We start from the raw sequence: 24,973 nt of genomic DNA, 5'->3' as shown, positions 1-24,973 counted from the left end.
GTTTTATTTAGCAGAGATGTAACAAGCCAAAAATAGATCATGCCGGTCGTGATATAAACAACTCGCGTGTCGTTCTGGCCACTTGTTTTGCCATTGTTCAGTGAAATTAGTAACCACCAACACTATGGATCTTTTGAAAAGCTATGAAAGTGATGAATCTAGTTCAGAGGAGTCGGGTAAATCGTTTATCCGAAGATTCTCTCCTTAGAAGTGACCTACGCAGTGTTTATTTGGTGGCATTAATAGCCAGGCAGATATTACTAAATTTCCAACCCGGGAAAATGTCGCCTCAGCAGTTGTGTACGCATTTTCTCAATTGCAAGGCAAAGGGAGAGTTGTTCAGTGGTGTTGCTGTCGGGAGAAACATAAGAACGGTGGTGAACATTATCATCTCGCGCTGAAACTGGATCGTAATGAACGCTGGTTATCGGCGAAGGAATTTTTATTGAAGGAATTTGGGATTTCAGTTCACTTTTCCAACAAGCATCACAACTATTTCAGCGCGCACCAAAAACTCATTTTGCAAAGGATATTTCCCTGACTGCTGATACTCCAATCTTCTGCACAGGAAAGTGTCCGCTCATGTATATTAAAAATGGCTTAGTAGATGAACGTGAAACGGAAATGATGAATGTGCGTTGGAGAATTTTTTATTTCAATTTTCAAATCCCGCGGGAGCAGCAAAGAGAAATCCCGCCATGTGCACGATGTTTTGTAAGCCGGCTTATTTGTGGCGAGCCAGACCTAGAATTCGGCATGTAACGATTAACTTGACAGTTTCAAGGCAATGGTGAAATAAAACAACGATTAACACAGGTTTTCAACGGTTAACACCGAATGCTCTTGAAAAGAATAGATAGTCATTTCTTTTAATACAAAACTGCTGTTAATCGTTGTTAATCGTTGAAAGTGCTAAATGTCTTCTTGTTAATCGTATGCAATTAAAGTATTTTGCGTTATTAAGAGTTATATGTAAACAAACGGAAGAAAGGTAGATGTTACGGCAAGAAATGGACACATTTTCTCTTGTAGAATGTATTTGTTGACGTTTGTGACATGCCTGTCACGCACGCTGTACTATGTAACACAATAAAATACTAGCGTGACGTAATCTTCTGATTATTATTTGGTCAGAAAAGACTGCTTTCGTGTCCTGAGTTGCAAGAATAATAAATGTATATTGAATACAAGTATTAATACTTAGTGCGTTGTCCTTTTCCAGTAATAATGGCATCCATACGGCCACCCATAGTGTCTATAATCTTGTCGATTACCTCTGATGGAAAGTTGTACATTGTTCTAATTACCCGTGATGAAAATTCATCGAATGTCTCACGCGTAATGTTTAATTCTACAACCTGTTTTCTCAGCTTTTTTTAAACAAGATTAAAGAAATTCTCGATAGCATCTATGTCACGGCTGCGAGGCGGAATACATAATTGTTTTGCCCTTTTTATTTTAAGTACTCTTCTAACAAGAGCAGAATTCTGGTTCGGTGCGTTGAGTTGTACAAACATGCGAGAACCATTCTTGTCTGCTCTTGCAAACATAGAATCAAATTTTCCATTAACAAAAGAGGCAAATGAACGGCTGTCCAGATTATCATATGCATGACACTCAATTACTCCTTTACCGTAACTAATGGCCACCATTAATCTTAAAACGCGACCTCCACTCCCCTCTTTGCATCCTTTAGCTGTGCATCCCTGAATAAGCCCTTCGCACGCTCTCCTCCATACTCTCCCTTGTGGCGTTCTAGCTTGATCCGCCAGATTTCTTTTATAATAGAAACTGACACCATCCAAATAGAAAGCAACCGTATTGCACCAAATATCCCGAGAGTGGTTATTTTTTATATTCTTTGCAAAGTGAACACGTTGACGCATGTCATCCTCGGACATCAAGCCTTTTTTACGCGCCTGCAGGTAGTGGTAGCCTTCCTTGTGCAGAAAACGCCAAACGGTCCTGCTGATTACTTCATTAGGCTTTAGACCAGCCCGCTCCTTAATCTTACTGGAAGAAAAATGTCCGTCCTCTTTTCGTAGCGCTCGCAAACAGCGAATAATTTTTCTCTGGTCACGCGCGCACAACTTGCTCGGAGGTCCTCCTGCGCGTATAAACGGGACCGGTCTGTTTCACGGATATGAACTCGTCTCGAATTCTGTATACCGATGCAAGTGAAATGTTGCATTGTTTCAGTATCTCTACGGCTGGTAATATCTTCTGCCGCGCCAAATATGCAATATACGCCTTTCTTTGCGAGTCAATGGCGCTCGTAAAAACCATTGTATAACTGGCGAGCTGATGAGATAATGCATCTCTTTGCGTTACAAATTAATTACAACCATTATCTCCGCGAATTAGAACCAATTAACGGCAATATTCCTGGACGTTAATTAGTACCCAATGTCCAATTACATATCACCCGACCGGGTTTCTGTGCAGGGTTATATCTCTGTTTTTAAACAATTTGTCTGTTTTACAATCGTGGACAATTCTCGTTAAGAAATCTGAACGCGGCCTACCAAAAACAATTATTTCCTATTCCTCCCCTCGAATTTCTACAAGTTCCTTCTCCCTCCCCCCCTCCCCCTATACAATGTTGATTTGGGAAATGCTGATTGCCGTGAAACTGTTCGTGACCCACCAAACAACATTGAGTTGGGGGGAGGGGGGCGGGGAAAATATGGTCGTTCGATTGTTTACTTGTCAAAACGCTTGGAAGGGTACGTTTTCTTAACCGTTTTGTCCACGATTGTGTCAGCCAATTTTTTTCCATTTCCTCAGAACTCAAAAAGTTTGAACTTCCCGGGACCCGTGGATAGACACACCGGTCGGTGTTCTCTAAGTTACGCGTACGTTAACGTCAGTGTTTTATTTAGCAGAGATGTAACAAGCCAAAAATAGATCATGCCGGTCGTGATATAAACAACTCGCGTGTCGTTCTGGCCACTTGTTTTGCCATTGTTCAGTGAAATTAGTAACCACCAACACTATGGATCTTTTGAAAAGCTATGAAAGTGATGAATCTAGTTCAGAGGAGTCGGGTAAATCGTTATCCGAAGATTCTCTCCTTAGAAGTGACCTACGCAGTGTTTATTTGGTGGCATTAATAGCCAGGCAGATATTACTAAATTTCCAACCCGGGAAAATGTCGCCTCAGCAGTTGTGTACGCATTTTCTCAATTGCAAGGCAAAGGGAGAGTTGTTCAGTGGTGTTGCTGTCGGGAGAAACATAAGAACGGTGGTGAACATTATCATCTCGCGCTGAAACTGGATCGTAATGAACGCTGGTTATCGGCGAAGGAATTTTTATTGAAGGAATTTGGGATTTCAGTTCACTTTTCCAACAAGCATCACAACTATTTCAGCGCGCACCAAAAACTCATTTTGCAAAGGATATTTCCCTGACTGCTGATACTCCAATCTTCTGCACAGGAAAGTGTCCGCTCATGTATATTAAAAATGGCTTAGTAGATGAACGTGAAACGGAAATGATGAATGTGCGTTGGAGAATTTTTTATTTCAATTTTCAAATCCCGCGGGAGCAGCAAAGAGAAATCCCGCCATGTGCACGATGTTTTGTAAGCCGGCTTATTTGTGGCGAGCCAGACCTAGAATTCGGCATGTAACGATTAACTTGACAGTTTCAAGGCAATGGTGAAATAAAACAACGATTAACACAGGTTTTCAACGGTTAACACCGAATGCTCTTGAAAAGAATAGATAGTCATTTCTTTTAATACAAAACTGCTGTTAATCGTTGTTAATCGTTGAAAGTGCTAAATGTCTTCTTGTTAATCGTATGCAATTAAAGTATTTTGCGTTATTAAGAGTTATATGTAAACAAACGGAAGAAAGGTAGATGTTACGGCAAGAAATGGACACATTTTCTCTTGTAGAATGTATTTGTTGACGTTTGTGACATGCCTGTCACGCACGCTGTACTATGTAACACAATAAAATACTAGCGTGACGTAATCTTCTGATTATTATTTGGTCAGAAAAGACTGCTTTCGTGTCCTGAGTTGCAAGAATAATAAATGTATATTGAATACAAGTATTAATACTTAGTGCGTTGTCCTTTTCCAGTAATAATGGCATCCATACGGCCACCCATAGTGTCTATAATCTTGTCGATTACCTCTGATGGAAAGTTGTACATTGTTCTAATTACCCGTGATGAAAATTCATCGAATGTCTCACGCGTAATGTTTAATTCTACAACCTGTTTTCTCAGCTTTTTTTAAACAAGATTAAAGAAATTCTCGATAGCATCTATGTCACGGCTGCGAGGCGGAATACATAATTGTTTTGCCCTTTTTATTTTAAGTACTCTTCTAACAAGAGCAGAATTCTGGTTCGGTGCGTTGAGTTGTACAAACATGCGAGAACCATTCTTGTCTGCTCTTGCAAACATAGAATCAAATTTTCCATTAACAAAAGAGGCAAATGAACGGCTGTCCAGATTATCATATGCATGACACTCAATTACTCCTTTACCGTAACTAATGGCCACCATTAATCTTAAAACGCGACCTCCACTCCCCTCTTTGCATCCTTTAGCTGTGCATCCCTGAATAAGCCCTTCGCACGCTCTCCTCCATACTCTCCCTTGTGGCGTTCTAGCTTGATCCGCCAGATTTCTTTTATAATAGAAACTGACACCATCCAAATAGAAAGCAACCGTATTGCACCAAATATCCCGAGAGTGGTTATTTTTTATATTCTTTGCAAAGTGAACACGTTGACGCATGTCATCCTCGGACATCAAGCCTTTTTTACGCGCCTGCAGGTAGTGGTAGCCTTCCTTGTGCAGAAAACGCCAAACGGTCCTGCTGATTACTTCATTAGGCTTTAGACCAGCCCGCTCCTTAATCTTACTGGAAGAAAAATGTCCGTCCTCTTTTCGTAGCGCTCGCAAACAGCGAATAATTTTTCTCTGGTCACGCGCGCACAACTTGCTCGGAGGTCCTCCTGCGCGTATAAACGGGACCGGTCTGTTTCACGGATATGAACTCGTCTCGAATTCTGTATACCGATGCAAGTGAAATGTTGCATTGTTTCAGTATCTCTACGGCTGGTAATATCTTCTGCCGCGCCAAATATGCAATATACGCCTTTCTTTGCGAGTCAATGGCGCTCGTAAAAACCATTGTATAACTGGCGAGCTGATGAGATAATGCATCTCTTTGCGTTACAAATTAATTACAACCATTATCTCCGCGAATTAGAACCAATTAACGGCAATATTCCTGGACGTTAATTAGTACCCAATGTCCAATTACATATCACCCGACCGGGTTTCTGTGCAGGGTTATATCTCTGTTTTTAAACAATTTGTCTGTTTTACAATCGTGGACAATTCTCGTTAAGAAATCTGAACGCGGCCTACCAAAAACAATTATTTCCTATTCCTCCCCTCGAATTTCTACAAGTTCCTTCTCCCTCCCCCCCTCCCCCTATACAATGTTGATTTGGGAAATGCTGATTGCCGTGAAACTGTTCGTGACCCACCAAACAACATTGAGTTGGGGGGAGGGGGGCGGGGAAAATATGGTCGTTCGATTGTTTACTTGTCAAAACGCTTGGAAGGGTACGTTTTCTTAACCGTTTTGTCCACGATTGTGTCAGCCAATTTTTTTCCATTTCCTCAGAACTCAAAAAGTTTGAACTTCCCGGGACCCGTGGATAGACACACCGGTCGGTGTTCTCTAAGTTACGCGTACGTTAACGTCAGTGTTTTATTTAGCAGAGATGTAACAAGCCAAAAATAGATCATGCCGGTCGTGATATAAACAACTCGCGTGTCGTTCTGGCCACTTGTTTTGCCATTGTTCAGTGAAATTAGTAACCACCAACACTATGGATCTTTTGAAAAGCTATGAAAGTGATGAATCTAGTTCAGAGGAGTCGGGTAAATCGTTATCCGAAGATTCTCTCCTTAGAAGTGACCTACGCAGTGTTTATTTGGTGGCATTAATAGCCAGGCAGATATTACTAAATTTCCAACCCGGGAAAATGTCGCCTCAGCAGTTGTGTACGCATTTTCTCAATTGCAAGGCAAAGGGAGAGTTGTTCAGTGGTGTTGCTGTCGGGAGAAACATAAGAACGGTGGTGAACATTATCATCTCGCGCTGAAACTGGATCGTAATGAACGCTGGTTATCGGCGAAGGAATTTTTATTGAAGGAATTTGGGATTTCAGTTCACTTTTCCAACAAGCATCACAACTATTTCAGCGCGCACCAAAAACTCATTTTGCAAAGGATATTTCCCTGACTGCTGATACTCCAATCTTCTGCACAGGAAAGTGTCCGCTCATGTATATTAAAAATGGCTTAGTAGATGAACGTGAAACGGAAATGATGAATGTGCGTTGGAGAATTTTTTATTTCAATTTTCAAATCCCGCGGGAGCAGCAAAGAGAAATCCCGCCATGTGCACGATGTTTTGTAAGCCGGCTTATTTGTGGCGAGCCAGACCTAGAATTCGGCATGTAACGATTAACTTGACAGTTTCAAGGCAATGGTGAAATAAAACAACGATTAACACAGGTTTTCAACGGTTAACACCGAATGCTCTTGAAAAGAATAGATAGTCATTTCTTTTAATACAAAACTGCTGTTAATCGTTGTTAATCGTTGAAAGTGCTAAATGTCTTCTTGTTAATCGTATGCAATTAAAGTATTTTGCGTTATTAAGAGTTATATGTAAACAAACGGAAGAAAGGTAGATGTTACGGCAAGAAATGGACACATTTTCTCTTGTAGAATGTATTTGTTGACGTTTGTGACATGCCTGTCACGCACGCTGTACTATGTAACACAATAAAATACTAGCGTGACGTAATCTTCTGATTATTATTTGGTCAGAAAAGACTGCTTTCGTGTCCTGAGTTGCAAGAATAATAAATGTATATTGAATACAAGTATTAATACTTAGTGCGTTGTCCTTTTCCAGTAATAATGGCATCCATACGGCCACCCATAGTGTCTATAATCTTGTCGATTACCTCTGATGGAAAGTTGTACATTGTTCTAATTACCCGTGATGAAAATTCATCGAATGTCTCACGCGTAATGTTTAATTCTACAACCTGTTTTCTCAGCTTTTTTTAAACAAGATTAAAGAAATTCTCGATAGCATCTATGTCACGGCTGCGAGGCGGAATACATAATTGTTTTGCCCTTTTTATTTTAAGTACTCTTCTAACAAGAGCAGAATTCTGGTTCGGTGCGTTGAGTTGTACAAACATGCGAGAACCATTCTTGTCTGCTCTTGCAAACATAGAATCAAATTTTCCATTAACAAAAGAGGCAAATGAACGGCTGTCCAGATTATCATATGCATGACACTCAATTACTCCTTTACCGTAACTAATGGCCACCATTAATCTTAAAACGCGACCTCCACTCCCCTCTTTGCATCCTTTAGCTGTGCATCCCTGAATAAGCCCTTCGCACGCTCTCCTCCATACTCTCCCTTGTGGCGTTCTAGCTTGATCCGCCAGATTTCTTTTATAATAGAAACTGACACCATCCAAATAGAAAGCAACCGTATTGCACCAAATATCCCGAGAGTGGTTATTTTTTATATTCTTTGCAAAGTGAACACGTTGACGCATGTCATCCTCGGACATCAAGCCTTTTTTACGCGCCTGCAGGTAGTGGTAGCCTTCCTTGTGCAGAAAACGCCAAACGGTCCTGCTGATTACTTCATTAGGCTTTAGACCAGCCCGCTCCTTAATCTTACTGGAAGAAAAATGTCCGTCCTCTTTTCGTAGCGCTCGCAAACAGCGAATAATTTTTCTCTGGTCACGCGCGCACAACTTGCTCGGAGGTCCTCCTGCGCGTATAAACGGGACCGGTCTGTTTCACGGATATGAACTCGTCTCGAATTCTGTATACCGATGCAAGTGAAATGTTGCATTGTTTCAGTATCTCTACGGCTGGTAATATCTTCTGCCGCGCCAAATATGCAATATACGCCTTTCTTTGCGAGTCAATGGCGCTCGTAAAAACCATTGTATAACTGGCGAGCTGATGAGATAATGCATCTCTTTGCGTTACAAATTAATTACAACCATTATCTCCGCGAATTAGAACCAATTAACGGCAATATTCCTGGACGTTAATTAGTACCCAATGTCCAATTACATATCACCCGACCGGGTTTCTGTGCAGGGTTATATCTCTGTTTTTAAACAATTTGTCTGTTTTACAATCGTGGACAATTCTCGTTAAGAAATCTGAACGCGGCCTACCAAAAACAATTATTTCCTATTCCTCCCCTCGAATTTCTACAAGTTCCTTCTCCCTCCCCCCCTCCCCCTATACAATGTTGATTTGGGAAATGCTGATTGCCGTGAAACTGTTCGTGACCCACCAAACAACATTGAGTTGGGGGGAGGGGGGCGGGGAAAATATGGTCGTTCGATTGTTTACTTGTCAAAACGCTTGGAAGGGTACGTTTTCTTAACCGTTTTGTCCACGATTGTGTCAGCCAATTTTTTTCCATTTCCTCAGAACTCAAAAAGTTTGAACTTCCCGGGACCCGTGGACACAGGGAGCAGAGGAGTTATGCTAGAAATTTCAATAAAAAAAACGTCTTACCTCTTAAAATTGCTTTCTCGTATTTCTTTGCGTAGTTAAAACCTCAAATATATGCATTCATTTGCGATCGAATGAGATCGATCGTTTCGAACCGCCATTATTTTGAAAAGTGTCGACCGCTGTTTATTGGGACCGTGTATTCAGTTGGACGAAGTCCAACGAATGGTTTTCGGAAAGCGAAGCTTTCCGAACGAGGCACGAAGTGCCGAGAAGAAAAAGAGACAAGGGGAGCAACATAGAACCACGTGACTCGTCGGATGTGAACCGCGGCACACTGGTGGCGGAAGTGACGTACCATGTGTTGCAATCGGAAGTTAAGTCAACCGTTACTAATTCGAAATTCAAAACAACAGCTGATTTCTCCCTGTGCTGATTTCAAGAGCTTGGAGGGAGATTTGAAATGAAACGCGTTTTCTCAAGTGAGGAAAACCTACCGCAGCGAAAAAAGTCTAAAGGAGAAGATCGTGGAAATAAATCCATTTTCGTGCAATGGTAAGTCATATTTCTAAGACAAAAATTGATCATTCTGCGATTTATTTTCATCGATTGATCGTTTGCTGGCTACTGGTAAACCGTGTGCTGTATCTCCCTTGCAGGCTTTTACACAACTACAAAATTTCTGAGGATAGTTTTCTACCAGGAAAGCAAATTTTTGACGATTACGTAAACAACTGCCCCGAGAAAGAGAATTATCAACTGCAAGAGATTGAAGTCGGTAGGATTCTGAGGGCGGTATTTCCCGAAATCAGAAGAGTGCAGCCACGAGTGAAAGGAATAAAAACATGGAGCTATACACTGTGTAAAACTCAAACTGTTGAAAGAAACGAGAACACATGTTCCATTCCCACTGCTGAAAGAAGTAGTCAAGCCACAGATGCAATCACATGGGAGAAATTACCAAATGTTATCTCGGAATTTGGGTGGCAGTTAGCATGTACAACTGACGACTTTCATGAATGGATTAAGGTCGGGTCGCAGGATTTGTGTGATGGAAACAGAGTATTGCATGAAGTTAAGATTTTTAAAAATTGGGATTTCACAGTTCATGTAAACAACAGAAAGGTTTCAAAAGAGACACTGGGAATTGTAACTTTAAATCCATGCCAGCAACTCATTCTCTATCTTTTTGATGTTTTGAACAAGTGCACTTTATGTAGAGGCTTTCAAGTTCCTTCCAAAAGGATAAGCAAAGACGTTTGTGGTAACATGACAGGAAAAACTGAAGAATGGTGCAGTCGTGAAGATGACACAATAGTGCTTCAACATCGGTCCACGAAGTGCTCGGTATTACTTCCGAACGATTTCAAACAAACGACAAGACGCTATTGTGAGAACTGTGCAAAGCTAAAGAAGAACTGTAATACAAATTTGGTACCCGGAATAGACATGAGAAAGTCACAACCTTCAGCAAAAAAACGGGAGAGTTACATGAGTGAAAATGAATTGAGAGAGAAACTTAATCATGAAAGAACACGACGAATAAATGCCGAGAGAAGGGAAAATTATTCAAGGGATAAAATTAATCAAGAGATGAAGATATTTGACGAAGAAGACCACAAAGACTTCTCGTACATGTTTCAAAGAATGGATAAAGGGTCAGTCGGTGAGGACATGAAGGTGTTTTGGGAAGAGCAAGAGAAGGCATTGCAGGCCAAGAGTCCCAGAGGCTACAGATGGCATCCAAAGTATGTTCAAATCCGGGTGGTACTCGGGTATCAACGTGACGGGGGGAGGGGGGAGGGTCCAACGGAGCCTGATATTTTGCAACCAAAAAATACATGGACCTTACATTGTGCAGCCAAAAAAATACAAGACCGGGAATTTTAGACCCCCCCAAAAAAACATGCCTTTTATACCCTAATAGAGAACTATTAGCCTGGCAGAAATTCGAACCCAAAAAAATATGCGCAGATTTTTCAAACCCAAAACCCCCCAAAAATACATCAAGACCCCCACCCCCCCTCCCCCCTGTCACGTTTATACCCGAGTACCACCCCTGCCTAAGAAAAATGTAAATAACCGCATAAATCATCAAAATGTACCAACATTTATGAAAACCACAAACAACTAATGTGATAATGATGATGATGACGACAATGAGGATGATGATAAATGAAATGAGCAAATTATAGATCAGCTGATCTATAATTTGCTCATTTGGGGAGAGTTGATAGATAAGAAGCTTTATGAATTGATAACTTATTGCAATTGTAGAGAAAAAAATATTGCTATTTTTTATTTGTTCATTCTCCACAACCTTTGACCTGTGGTGTTGTAATCTTATCTCTCCTCAGGATAATAAGAATGTGCTTATCTATCTGGAACAGAAGCCCAGAGGCCTACAAAGAGTTGCGAGAATGTGGCATGTTAGTTCTTCCCTCTGGTAGGCACCTTCAGAATTACAAAAACTCCTGTTCTCAAAACCCTGGCTTTAATGAATCTGTGGGAAAATGGATGGCACAAGAGGCAAGGAAGAGAAATATTGGCCCTGAAGGAAGGGAAGGAGGAATCATCCTTGATGAAATGGCTATACAGGTATACTGGTATATTATTTTGTCCCTATTTTAGCCCAATATAACTTCTGGTTAGAACACTGTACAACTTATACAACACCTAAAACCATTTTTTTTTATTTGTTGTTGTTAGGAGGACCTGCAGATGAAGTCAGTAAATGGAGTCTGGAAACTGATTGGGCTTGTTTCACTGGGGGATGACTATGACTGCATGCAAAGAATTATTAAAGGTTAGAATTTTACAGTACTATACCCTGTACATAAAATTTACAAAAAAATAAATAATTTTTAAAAAAAGAAAAAAAAAATGTATGATATAGAGACAGAAAGAAAGAAAGATAGGAAATAGACAATATATTAAGTGATGTAATCAATGGTGGTAACTTCACACAGTACATAGTTACTTGCTACAACAAAAGTACTCAATTAGTCAACAGTATTGATTTCATTCTACTTTAATTTGTTTTTGTTTTTAACATAGGAAAAGAGACCATTGAGGTAGCTACACATGTCCTCCAATTTGTGTTCCTGGGAAATAACGGTTTTCGCTTCCCATTTGCACACTTTCCCACCACAGAAGTTGATCCATCTACATTGTATACTCAATTTTGGAAAGCAGTTGGCTGGCTAAGGCGATATGGCTTCCAAGCTAACTTTTGTTGTTGCGATGGTGGAGAAGCAAACAGAAGCTTCATCAAAATGCATTTTAAAGGCAAAGACCCTGTCCAGGAGAAGTTTACTACAATCAGTCCTTATACAAGAAAGCCAATGGTGTTTCTACTTGATCCTTCTGTAAGTTTATCATTAATTTTTATTGGTTGAAATCTTCCAATCTTTCAAAGAGGCCCTGGTATTATTAGAGGGGTGTTTCAAGAATCCATCATCCTGAGTAAATTTTTGAAATAACCAATGTCCCAATTTTGTAAAAAGCAATATCCCTAAAATAAATTTTGAAATATACAAGGTAGAAACCCGTAATTATCATTTCTTGTCACATTAATGGGTTTAGGTCCGGGGGGACTCCCATATAAAGTGACGGGGGTGCTCGTCGTACCTTTTATGGGCAAAAAATGCAGTTTTGATACCTCTTAGTGTGTTCAGCCTCAAATTGCAAGTTCACAGTGAACTGAATTGGTACCCCTTAGGGGTGATAAAAACTTGGAGCCACGCCCACAAAACAGGATCTTGGTCCCTCTTGGGGGTTCTTTACGAAATTTCCAACGAGCACCCCCGTCACTTTTATATGGGAGTCCACGCGGGATTTAGGTACTGAATGACCATACCATCAATGAAATGTAGGAATAGTTATTGAGGTTGTAACATTTGCACTGGATTTTTTATGAAAAGAATATCATCTAAAAAACACTGGACAGGTAATGAAAATAACAGATAAGGCATCACAGCCAGTGAATTTTGCACAACAGATCAAAATGACCAATAATAGGCCATAATTTTAAAATGCAAAACAAACAATTCATAATTTTTAAATCCAGTAGCCAAATAATATGAATGTTTTCTCTAAAATTAATTAGCACAACATAAAGAAGCTGCGGAACAATCTCGAGAAGAGTAGACCTGGGGGAGTCCGGCTACTGTCATTTGGTGACAAGACGATTCAGTGGAGTCATCTGTACAAAGCTTACAAATGGGACCAGAGTACCAATACTTTGAAAATTCATGAACGACTCTCCGAGGAGCATTTCAGTCTTGGATATGCAAGTAGAATGAGGAACCATCTCGCTGAGGATGTTCTTTCAAAGAAAATGTTGTACCTTTTACAGGTACATATTAGATTTATAGAAACTATATCATATGGTGCCCCCTTTAGGGATTTTGAAATTTTCAATAATTACATGAAGAATATGCCACAGACATTCCATATTGGTCAAAAATTAAATAATAACCTGAAGCACTGATACCATACCCAAGGAAGGTTGGAAATTCCGAGAAGGAGTAGGAGGAGTAGGAGGAGTAGGAGGGAATTTTAAAGATCAAACTATTTAGGAATGAATAAACCTAAGTTGAAATTTCCCGGGGGAGGAGGGGTTCAGGGCCAATGACCCTCCCTGGGGGAGTATGGACATTTGCAAAAACAGCAAGATAATAATAACAATGATAATGATAATTTAAATGCATTTCTTATTCTCATTGACAGGCTTACAAGAAAAATTGTTCACAGACACAAGGCAATGAAGCTACATTTCTAGACAAGACGATAGAATTTATTGACGTGACCAGCAAAATAGTCAATACTTTTGCTGACCGAAGACCTGTCAGCAGTTTGGATGATCATCGATTGGCTACCAATCAGGAAGTTCTGGGTTACCTGAACAGATGGGAGAAAGATGCTGAGGCACATACTGAATTAAGTAAAGCTGAGAGAGCAAAGAGACTTTTGTCTGACAAACTTCGATTTGATCTCTCTTCGATGATAATTGGTTTTCGTGAAGTGTGTAGAATTGCCTTTGAGCGTTTTCCTGGATCCACCATATCACCATTTCGAACAAACAGTGACTTAGTGGAAAACATCTTTTGCCAGGAACGTGGGCACAATGGACAGAATTCCAATCCAACCTATGCACAATATGGCCCAACCATGAACAGTATTGTCCTAGGACAAACAACTACAACAACAAGCAGTAACACTGGATCTGTAGAGAATTTGTGTTTCTTTAAAAATGGAACTTTTAGGTCTAATGAGAAGTAGAATCTTAACAAAAAGGACATCCCTGGCGGCAGGTCTATTCCAGGGGTAGGGGGTGAGGGGTAGGGGGTTTGGGGCAGAGGGTAGGGGGTGAAGGTTAGGGGGTTTGGGGTAGGCGGTGATTACCCCTCACCCCCTACCCCTTACCCTCACCCCTACCTCCAGAATAGACCTGCCGCATCCCTGGCCATGAATCAAGGTCCTATTTTGAAGTGCCTCCAATTTTCCCTGTAATGGCCTGTGGGGTATATTATGCGGGTATTTACAAAGATATTTATACCTGTTTATTAACCCTTGGTTGGAATGTAGAAATTGAGCCTACATTCACCAGTGGGTCAGTGAAAATTATACTACCAGGTACCAGTAGTGCCAGTGATACTATAAACCTCAGATTTGCACAAAAAAACTCAATTGTGCTATGTAACTCAATGTAGGACATAACAATCATTTGTGTTTTTCATGCCATGTGATTATGGCCTTTAAAGTGGTCTTAAATTGAATAGATCTTGCATAAGCTCTTGCCATTGCTTCATTGGCACGCTGATCTTCTCGAAGAATCTCCTCTTCATCTTGGGAGGGCTTGAACCGTTTCCTTATAGGCTCATGACTTGCTCCTGAAGACAATCGTGCAGCCTGTAAAGGAGCTTCAGTGCCAACCACAATCTCTGCTAAATATAAACAATGACACCTGTAAGGTTATTTTTATGATGTGACCCATGTTTTTCACAAAAATATGTAAATGTTCAGGGCTTTTTAAGATTTCATGTAGTACATATAATTGTAATGGATGTGTTGTTCCAAAAAATAGCCATACTCCCCCCGAGGAGGGTTTTTTGGCTTGTACCCCCACCCCCCTCTGGAAATTCCAGTTTAGCTCGGAGGGGGGGGGGGGGGGGCATGGATATTTTTTGGAAGCACACAATGCTGATTATAACATGCTTACCTTGTAATGGGTCAGATGTGATGTCCCTCTGGATAATAGATTCTGATGAGGTACTTGCAACTGGTTCGCTCACTACCTGCTGACTCACTGCAACTGCAAAAAATTTTCATGATGTACACTGTAATCAGAAAATGGTGCAATAAATAGTGTACATGTAACTGTTGTTTCCATCACAAACCAAACCAACCTTGCAAAGTTGTGCTCTCTCTCTGGACACTGGCATCTGTAGTGATGATTCTGGCATTCTCTTGCTGATGATTCACTGCACCTGCAATAATTAGTGCAAACACATGGACCACAAATAAATAAATAAATGTATCCTCATGAGGGTAGGGAGTCTTTTGGGGGTTAAAAAAATCCTGTACCCTGTACATATTGTAAAACAAAGGGTGTCTCATTCTTTGAGATAGAAAAGATGGGTGTAAGTAAGGTTTCGAGGATCCATACACATGTACAGTATGTCAATATGTAAAAACTACAAATAATTGCATTTGCAATATATTTTAAGACTTTTTGTTAAGGAATTTTTTTAATAAACTGATTTACTAGGATTCTTTCAAACTTGACATTTTTTTATGTTTGATATCCCCAAAACTCTTTTGTAAATACCCCGCTTCCCTTTAATTTTTCTCCCAATATCTCATATCCAAATAATTTTTATCTCAAATATCCTGTATCCTTATAACCCCTAATGGGACCTCATAGATAATTAAATACAAGTAATATTGTAGTGAATTAAATTCTTGATTGTTGTACCGGTCTTTGGGCAAAATACAAGTTTATGCAAGTTCCTGTTCCATTTTTTTATAATGAAGCAGCTCAGAACCCATCAAACTAAAATGATAATTCAATCATTTTGTACTGAACCAGATTGATGTCTCACCTGAACTTCCTGGTTGTGTAGCATCCCTCAGTACAGCAGGATTAGGCACTTCACTTGAAGCTTGAATTTTGGCAGTCAACTTTTCTGAAAGTTTCGCCTTAGACTCGCTTCGTTTAAATTTAAGGCCATAAGCTGTGCATAATAACTGAAGTTCATCTTTGGAGTATACTGTACTCTGAAAGATCAATGCCTGTTCAGTGATCATTGCTTGTAAGCGAATGTGTGAGTTCTTTAGATTAATGGAAGAGTCATTTCGAATTGATGTCATCGTGACCTTGCTGGCAATCAAGTCTTTCTTTTTCTTCTTTTCCACAACCTTTTTACGGTGGGCCTCTGTTTTCTGTAATTTAAAATCTCTTCTGAAATCCCGAAGAAATTCACCAACACCCATTTTCACGTATCTGGTGATCACATTCTCATACAGCTGCACAATTAAATCAGCATCACACAAGGACTCATCACTGTTTTCACTTTCTTGCTGAGAAAATAGAGCTTTCCACTTGTCTTTTAGCTGTTGATTGTCCAGCATCCTAACAAGTGTGATGCTTACTAAATCCTCTTTGTTTGTTGCCAGACTTTGGTTGTTAAGCAAATTTACTCTCTCTTGCTCTAACTCAAGACTCCACTCAAACATCTGGTCTGTGATGTGGACAAGTCTTCCTTTCTCATATGTCCACGACAAAGTCACATTTAGAGTATCCTGGTACTTTGCTTCTTCTTTTGCTGTACCACTTGACCAAATCAATTGTTCAAGAAGTTCTTTCTTAGCATAGGCTTCTTTTGCTTTCTTACGTACTACAGGATCTGATGAGTGAATGTTACTCTTGAAGTATTCCTTGCATCGGTGTCTTTCTTTGGCAATAGCCCAGGCACCACAATATCTGATCTTTCCTTTCCCTTCGGCTGACATATTTTGGACATGAATACCATCAGCTTCATTTCTTAAAATTGGGAATTGTTGCCCAACAACAGATTTCAAAACCATTGAATTCAGACTGTAAATTAATTCTGTCAAAGCATGGTAATGATATTCAGAGAACATGGAGACAGGAATGTTAATCAACATGGCAAATTCCTTCTCCAGGGCATCAGAGACAAGCAACGAGTGTAAGTCAGCAAAGTGGCATGTGAACTCTTTTCGTCTCACTTTCCTGTTTGGGTTTTCAGAGACTTGCTGTCTTATCAGTGAAAATATTTTATTCCACTGCACACTAACAAAAACTTTAGTTGACTGCAGGAATTCTGGCTGACACAGAGATGAAAAAAGGGCATTGACATTGGTCACTAATCCTTGTGTATGCAATTCCTCTTCTTTCATTGACAGTGTTCTCAGAAAAGTGACATAGTCAAAGTCATCAGGAATTTTGTGGAATTCCTCTGATTCTGACATCTGTGATAACAAAGTGTCTAAGTCTATCACATCGTCTTCAGCCTGGGCAACATTAGAATTTAGAAAGGCTTGGGCAATAGCATCAATTTGGTCAAAGTCGTCTTCGCACAAAGGTTCCTCATCCAAATCAAATTCTTCCTCTATGGAAGGGAGACTCTTGGTAGATTGTGGTGATGTCAATTGACAGCACTTGTTTCCAGGTTCCGTTGGAGCATTTTTCACATTATCAAGAAAATCCAAAACTTCTGGTGCTGCTGGAATCAGACGATTCTTGTTAAAACCAATCACTCGTAGGTGATCCTTTGATTTTACTCTTGACATGGCAACATACAAATGTCCTGGAGCAAATTCTTTTCCGCAATGCACTTCGACTGCTTCCAGTGTTTTCCCTTGGGCTTTGTGCACAGTCATAGCCCACGCCAATTTCAATGGAATCTGAGTACGCGTTCCAACCAACTTGTGAATATCCATTCTGTCATACACAGACCAGGTCACCCTTTCAACCACGACACCCTCTGTTCCATCGCTTGTAGTGACCACTGGCAGTCCATTCAAAAATGAAGCAACAGTTCCTTGCACACCATTCTTGATGCGGTCATTTACGTTGTAAATGAACATAACTTTCGCTCCAACTTTGAGAACCAATTTTTCATTTGCGATTAACTCTCTGTTCAACAATTTCTTTTCTCCGATGTCGTATGCTTGGAATACAACTTCTTGACCTGGCAGGCTGTCCAAGGTGCACATGTTTGAATAGTCAACATCCTCATTAAGGGGAAAGACTTGTGTAATGTAGTCAAGCTCTAATTCTGCTGGATCTAGTGGTCTGCTGAGGGTTTTAATTAAGTTTATAGATTGATCACTGCAGCGACCTACAGAAATATCTTTGAGGAGGTTGACAAGTTCGCTGTCATCTTTCGCACGGAAACTATCCTCTAGAATCACTTGATGAGGGAATACGAACTGCCATGATTCGCTTTGAAAAGCATACTTTCCCTCATCAATTGCACTTGGCACTGGAGGTAATTGCAGAAAGTCTCCAAATGCCACCACTTGCAAACCCCCAAACATATAATTGGAATTACGAATGTTTTGAGCAATATAGTTAATAGTTTCAAATGTCTGTTTGCTCAACATAGAAATTTCATCAATAAAGAGAATGTCAGTCAATCTCCACCTGTTGGTGCATTCCTGATTGGCCAACACATTACGCAAGAGCTGTTCTTTGGTTCCCCTACAATGTCCAATTCCGGCAAATGAATGGATTGTGCAGGCAGGGATCTCACCATAGAGGGTACAGGCAATGCCTGTAGTACACGTGCAGGCAAACTTCTTGTTCTTCCAACTGAGGACATCCAAAACATGTTTAGCAACATATGTCTTTCCAGAACCAGCAATGCCGCCAAAATAAACATTGTGCCCTCCTTGAACTAAATTGACAATCAGCTGTTGCTGTTCACTTAAAGAAACAAGCCTGCGAAAGGACACAGGAAGTGTATATTTTAGTTTAGAGGAAAGGAACATAAGAATATTTGCAAAGAGAATACTAATGGGCAATTTGTTTCTAAAATGCATCTGTGATACTCCACATTGCATGTGCCATCTGAATGCAACACAAGTTCATGCAAGTGAAAATTTTAATTCTTTTATACACAAATGTTAAAAGGGACACTGTCACGGGCATCACTTCAAAAATTCAAGGGTGCAAAAACAACATTTATAGCAACATACCCAAAACATAATGATAAAAAATACAATGCCACTGTAATGAAGCTTAAAATGAAGTGGTATCATTGTGATGCCATCGGGTGCTCGAGGTATAGACTTGAAAATTCAGACTAACTGTTATAATTTGTAAAATTTAGGCTTTAAAATTTATCTAAATAGAGTAGCAGTTCATTCAACTACAATGTACTTGATATATTTCTCTTGATGTTCATTTGCATTGATGTGCATTTCAGAGTGCATGAGCAACACCGGGGCAACAGCACTTAGCCATGTTTTTGCTCCCACTTTATTAAAAATAGCAGAAAAATCACCGTGACAGATTTCCTTTTAACTGAAGCTGTTCTCAGCATTCTTATACCAATAGTAAGTTAGACACACTTTCCAGAATCAAGAAGCACGAAAGTGTAATACAAAAGATTGAAGAAACTTCTCACCTTGCGTCCGACATTCCTTGCATGGCCACCACGCTTTGATTCGAAAAAGACTCTCTCTAAACAAAACGCCTTCAATATCACCACACAACGCGTAAGTTTCACATTTTCTCGAGATAGAAAAATCCAAAACGATAGAAGATAGAAGAATCGAATGACTATTTCCGATTTGAAAGTGTTCAGAGCAATCAAAATAACCCGCGAAGAGAATCACGCTTTCGCAGAAGACGCTTACTGCGCGCATGCTCACAACAATAAACTCATTCAAATGGCTTCCGGTCATGTGCATGACACTTTATATGACGTATTTCCGCCACCAGTATGTTGCTGTGCACATCCCACGAAAAGCCAACTTTTCAACCCGAAATGAGCGACTGGAAAAGGCCCGTTTAATGAATCTTTTCATCGTAATGGTTTAGGTAGCTTAAAGATAACGTAAATTCAATACCGCATGCAAATACTGGGGCTCATTTGTTGAATATGTAGCGAGTTATTGGGAAACGAAAATTCGACCGAAATCTGTTTCATCCCTTGTCTCTTTTCTTACTGCTGTGACATCTTTGCCGCCAACAGTCAGTTGGCCCAGCGGTCGACACTTTTCAAAATAATGGCGGTTCGAAACGATCGATCTCATTCGATCGCAAATGAATGCATATATTTGAGGTTTTAACTACGCAAAGAAATACGAGAAAGCAATTTTAAGAGGTAAAACGTTTTTTTTATTGAAATTTCTAGCATAACTCCTCTGCTCCCTGTGCCGTGGATAGACACACCGGTCGGTGTTCTCTAAGTTACGCGTACGTTAACGTCAGTGTTTTATTTAGCAGAGATGTAACAAGCCAAAAATAGATCATGCCGGTCGTGATATAAACAACTCGCGTGTCGTTCTGGCCACTTGTTTTGCCATTGTTCAGTGAAATTAGTAACCACCAACACTATGGATCTTTTGAAAAGCTATGAAAGTGATGAATCTAGTTCAGAGGAGTCGGGTAAATCGTTATCCGAAGATTCTCTCCTTAGAAGTGACCTACGCAGTGTTTATTTGGTGGCATTAATAGCCAGGCAGATATTACTAAATTTCCAACCCGGGAAAATGTCGCCTCAGCAGTTGTGTACGCATTTTCTCAATTGCAAGGCAAAGGGAGAGTTGTTCAGTGGTGTTGCTGTCGGGAGAAACATAAGAACGGTGGTGAACATTATCATCTCGCGCTGAAACTGGATCGTAATGAACGCTGGTTATCGGCGAAGGAATTTTTATTGAAGGAATTTGGGATTTCAGTTCACTTTTCCAACAAGCATCACAACTATTTCAGCGCGCACCAAAAACTCATTTTGCAAAGGATATTTCCCTGACTGCTGATACTCCAATCTTCTGCACAGGAAAGTGTCCGCTCATGTATATTAAAAATGGCTTAGTAGATGAACGTGAAACGGAAATGATGAATGTGCGTTGGAGAATTTTTTATTTCAATTTTCAAATCCCGCGGGAGCAGCAAAGAGAAATCCCGCCATGTGCACGATGTTTTGTAAGCCGGCTTATTTGTGGCGAGCCAGACCTAGAATTCGGCATGTAACGATTAACTTGACAGTTTCAAGGCAATGGTGAAATAAAACAACGATTAACACAGGTTTTCAACGGTTAACACCGAATGCTCTTGAAAAGAATAGATAGTCATTTCTTTTAATACAAAACTGCTGTTAATCGTTGTTAATCGTTGAAAGTGCTAAATGTCTTCTTGTTAATCGTATGCAATTAAAGTATTTTGCGTTATTAAGAGTTATATGTAAACAAACGGAAGAAAGGTAGATGTTACGGCAAGAAATGGACACATTTTCTCTTGTAGAATGTATTTGTTGACGTTTGTGACATGCCTGTCACGCACGCTGTACTATGTAACACAATAAAATACTAGCGTGACGTAATCTTCTGATTATTATTTGGTCAGAAAAGACTGCTTTCGTGTCCTGAGTTGCAAGAATAATAAATGTATATTGAATACAAGTATTAATACTTAGTGCGTTGTCCTTTTCCAGTAATAATGGCATCCATACGGCCACCCATAGTGTCTATAATCTTGTCGATTACCTCTGATGGAAAGTTGTACATTGTTCTAATTACCCGTGATGAAAATTCATCGAATGTCTCACGCGTAATGTTTAATTCTACAACCTGTTTTCTCAGCTTTTTTTAAACAAGATTAAAGAAATTCTCGATAGCATCTATGTCACGGCTGCGAGGCGGAATACATAATTGTTTTGCCCTTTTTATTTTAAGTACTCTTCTAACAAGAGCAGAATTCTGGTTCGGTGCGTTGAGTTGTACAAACATGCGAGAACCATTCTTGTCTGCTCTTGCAAACATAGAATCAAATTTTCCATTAACAAAAGAGGCAAATGAACGGCTGTCCAGATTATCATATGCATGACACTCAATTACTCCTTTACCGTAACTAATGGCCACCATTAATCTTAAAACGCGACCTCCACTCCCCTCTTTGCATCCTTTAGCTGTGCATCCCTGAATAAGCCCTTCGCACGCTCTCCTCCATACTCTCCCTTGTGGCGTTCTAGCTTGATCCGCCAGATTTCTTTTATAATAGAAACTGACACCATCCAAATAGAAAGCAACCGTATTGCACCAAATATCCCGAGAGTGGTTATTTTTTATATTCTTTGCAAAGTGAACACGTTGACGCATGTCATCCTCGGACATCAAGCCTTTTTTACGCGCCTGCAGGTAGTGGTAGCCTTCCTTGTGCAGAAAACGCCAAACGGTCCTGCTGATTACTTCATTAGGCTTTAGACCAGCCCGCTCCTTAATCTTACTGGAAGAAAAATGTCCGTCCTCTTTTCGTAGCGCTCGCAAACAGCGAATAATTTTTCTCTGGTCACGCGCGCACAACTTGCTCGGAGGTCCTCCTGCGCGTATAAACGGGACCGGTCTGTTTCACGGATATGAACTCGTCTCGAATTCTGTATACCGATGCAAGTGAAATGTTGCATTGTTTCAGTATCTCTACGGCTGGTAATATCTTCTGCCGCGCCAAATATGCAATATACGCCTTTCTTTGCGAGTCAATGGCGCTCGTAAAAACCATTGTATAACTGGCGAGCTGATGAGATAATGCATCTCTTTGCGTTACAAATTAATTACAACCATTATCTCCGCGAATTAGAACCAATTAACGGCAATATTCCTGGACGTTAATTAGTACCCAATGTCCAATTACATATCACCCGACCGGGTTTCTGTGCAGGGTTATATCTCTGTTTTTAAACAATTTGTCTGTTTTACAATCGTGGACAATTCTCGTTAAGAAATCTGAACGCGGCCTACCAAAAACAATTATTTCCTATTCCTCCCCTCGAATTTCTACAAGTTCCTTCTCCCTCCCCCCCTCCCCCTATACAATGTTGATTTGGGAAATGCTGATTGCCGTGAAACTGTTCGTGACCCACCAAACAACATTGAGTTGGGGGGAGGGGGGCGGGGAAAATATGGTCGTTCGATTGTTTACTTGTCAAAACGCTTGGAAGGGTACGTTTTCTTAACCGTTTTGTCCACGATTGTGTCAGCCAATTTTTTTCCATTTCCTCAGAACTCAAAAAGTTTGAACTTCCCGGGACCCGTGGATAGACACACCGGTCGGTGTTCTCTAAGTTACGCGTACGTTAACGTCAGTGTTTTATTTAGCAGAGATGTAACAAGCCAAAAATAGATCATGCCGGTCGTGATATAAACAACTCGCGTGTCGTTCTGGCCACTTGTTTTGCCATTGTTCAGTGAAATTAGTAACCACCAACACTATGGATCTTTTGAAAAGCTATGAAAGTGATGAATCTAGTTCAGAGGAGTCGGGTAAATCGTTATCCGAAGATTCTCTCCTTAGAAGTGACCTACGCAGTGTTTATTTGGTGGCATTAATAGCCAGGCAGATATTACTAAATTTCCAACCCGGGAAAATGTCGCCTCAGCAGTTGTGTACGCATTTTCTCAATTGCAAGGCAAAGGGAGAGTTGTTCAGTGGTGTTGCTGTCGGGAGAAACATAAGAACGGTGGTGAACATTATCATCTCGCGCTGAAACTGGATCGTAATGAACGCTGGTTATCGGCGAAGGAATTTTTATTGAAGGAATTTGGGATTTCAGTTCACTTTTCCAACAAGCATCACAACTATTTCAGCGCGCACCAAAAACTCATTTTGCAAAGGATATTTCCCTGACTGCTGATACTCCAATCTTCTGCACAGGAAAGTGTCCGCTCATGTATATTAAAAATGGCTTAGTAGATGAACGTGAAACGGAAATGATGAATGTGCGTTGGAGAATTTTTTATTTCAATTTTCAAATCCCGCGGGAGCAGCAAAGAGAAATCCCGCCATGTGCACGATGTTTTGTAAGCCGGCTTATTTGTGGCGAGCCAGACCTAGAATTCGGCATGTAACGATTAACTTGACAGTTTCAAGGCAATGGTGAAATAAAACAACGATTAACACAGGTTTTCAACGGTTAACACCGAATGCTCTTGAAAAGAATAGATAGTCATTTCTTTTAATACAAAACTGCTGTTAATCGTTGTTAATCGTTGAAAGTGCTAAATGTCTTCTTGTTAATCGTATGCAATTAAAGTATTTTGCGTTATTAAGAGTTATATGTAAACAAACGGAAGAAAGGTAGATGTTACGGCAAGAAATGGACACATTTTCTCTTGTAGAATGTATTTGTTGACGTTTGTGACATGCCTGTCACGCACGCTGTACTATGTAACACAATAAAATACTAGCGTGACGTAATCTTCTGATTATTATTTGGTCAGAAAAGACTGCTTTCGTGTCCTGAGTTGCAAGAATAATAAATGTATATTGAATACAAGTATTAATACTTAGTGCGTTGTCCTTTTCCAGTAATAATGGCATCCATACGGCCACCCATAGTGTCTATAATCTTGTCGATTACCTCTGATGGAAAGTTGTACATTGTTCTAATTACCCGTGATGAAAATTCATCGAATGTCTCACGCGTAATGTTTAATTCTACAACCTGTTTTCTCAGCTTTTTTTAAACAAGATTAAAGAAATTCTCGATAGCATCTATGTCACGGCTGCGAGGCGGAATACATAATTGTTTTGCCCTTTTTATTTTAAGTACTCTTCTAACAAGAGCAGAATTCTGGTTCGGTGCGTTGAGTTGTACAAACATGCGAGAACCATTCTTGTCTGCTCTTGCAAACATAGAATCAAATTTTCCATTAACAAAAGAGGCAAATGAACGGCTGTCCAGATTATCATATGCATGACACTCAATTACTCCTTTACCGTAACTAATGGCCACCATTAATCTTAAAACGCGACCTCCACTCCCCTCTTTGCATCCTTTAGCTGTGCATCCCTGAATAAGCCCTTCGCACGCTCTCCTCCATACTCTCCCTTGTGGCGTTCTAGCTTGATCCGCCAGATTTCTTTTATAATAGAAACTGACACCATCCAAATAGAAAGCAACCGTATTGCACCAAATATCCCGAGAGTGGTTATTTTTTATATTCTTTGCAAAGTGAACACGTTGACGCATGTCATCCTCGGACATCAAGCCTTTTTTACGCGCCTGCAGGTAGTGGTAGCCTTCCTTGTGCAGAAAACGCCAAACGGTCCTGCTGATTACTTCATTAGGCTTTAGACCAGCCCGCTCCTTAATCTTACTGGAAGAAAAATGTCCGTCCTCTTTTCGTAGCGCTCGCAAACAGCGAATAATTTTTCTCTGGTCACGCGCG

At 40.2% G+C, this 24,973-nt stretch overlaps 2 protein-coding genes across 3 annotated transcripts; one reads left to right on the top strand and one right to left on the bottom strand.

Moving 5' to 3' along the window:
- Positions 1 to 8,570: 8,570 nt before the first annotated feature.
- Positions 8,571 to 13,937, top strand: LOC146448159 (uncharacterized). The gene is made up of 6 exons (XM_085102693.1): positions 8,571 to 10,299; positions 10,909 to 11,149; positions 11,261 to 11,357; positions 11,609 to 11,919; positions 12,660 to 12,908; positions 13,283 to 13,937. The coding sequence occupies exons 1-6, from the start codon at positions 9,104 to 9,106 to the stop codon at positions 13,832 to 13,834; spliced, it is 2,646 nt and encodes an 881-aa protein (XP_084958819.1). The 5' UTR covers positions 8,571 to 9,103; the 3' UTR covers positions 13,835 to 13,937.
- A 337-nt stretch (positions 13,938 to 14,274) lies between these two features.
- On the bottom strand, positions 14,275 to 19,868 carry LOC146448158 (uncharacterized). 2 transcript variants are annotated; one of them, XM_085102692.1, is made up of 5 exons: positions 19,210 to 19,868; positions 15,658 to 18,521; positions 14,962 to 15,042; positions 14,775 to 14,867; positions 14,275 to 14,499 (listed from the first exon to the last, which is right to left on the bottom strand). In XM_085102692.1, exons 1-5 carry the CDS (start codon positions 19,230 to 19,232, stop codon positions 14,276 to 14,278), a joined length of 3,285 nt encoding a protein of 1,094 aa, XP_084958818.1. In that variant the 5' UTR covers positions 19,233 to 19,868; the 3' UTR covers position 14,275. The 2 variants fall into 2 exon arrangements, with proteins under 2 accessions (XP_084958818.1, XP_084958817.1); XM_085102691.1 differs by having other exon boundaries at positions 15,658 to 19,868.
- Between the last annotated feature and the right edge of the window lie 5,105 nt (positions 19,869 to 24,973).

The sequence above is a fragment of the Pavona decussata genome, unplaced genomic scaffold (assembly GCF_977016875.1).
Source record: "Pavona decussata unplaced genomic scaffold, jaPavDecu1.1 SCAFFOLD_1327, whole genome shotgun sequence".
Taxonomy (NCBI): Eukaryota; Metazoa; Cnidaria; class Anthozoa; order Scleractinia; family Agariciidae; genus Pavona; species Pavona decussata.
Note: the sequence above shows the minus strand (reverse complement) of the source record. Positions and strands in the feature narration are given on the sequence as shown.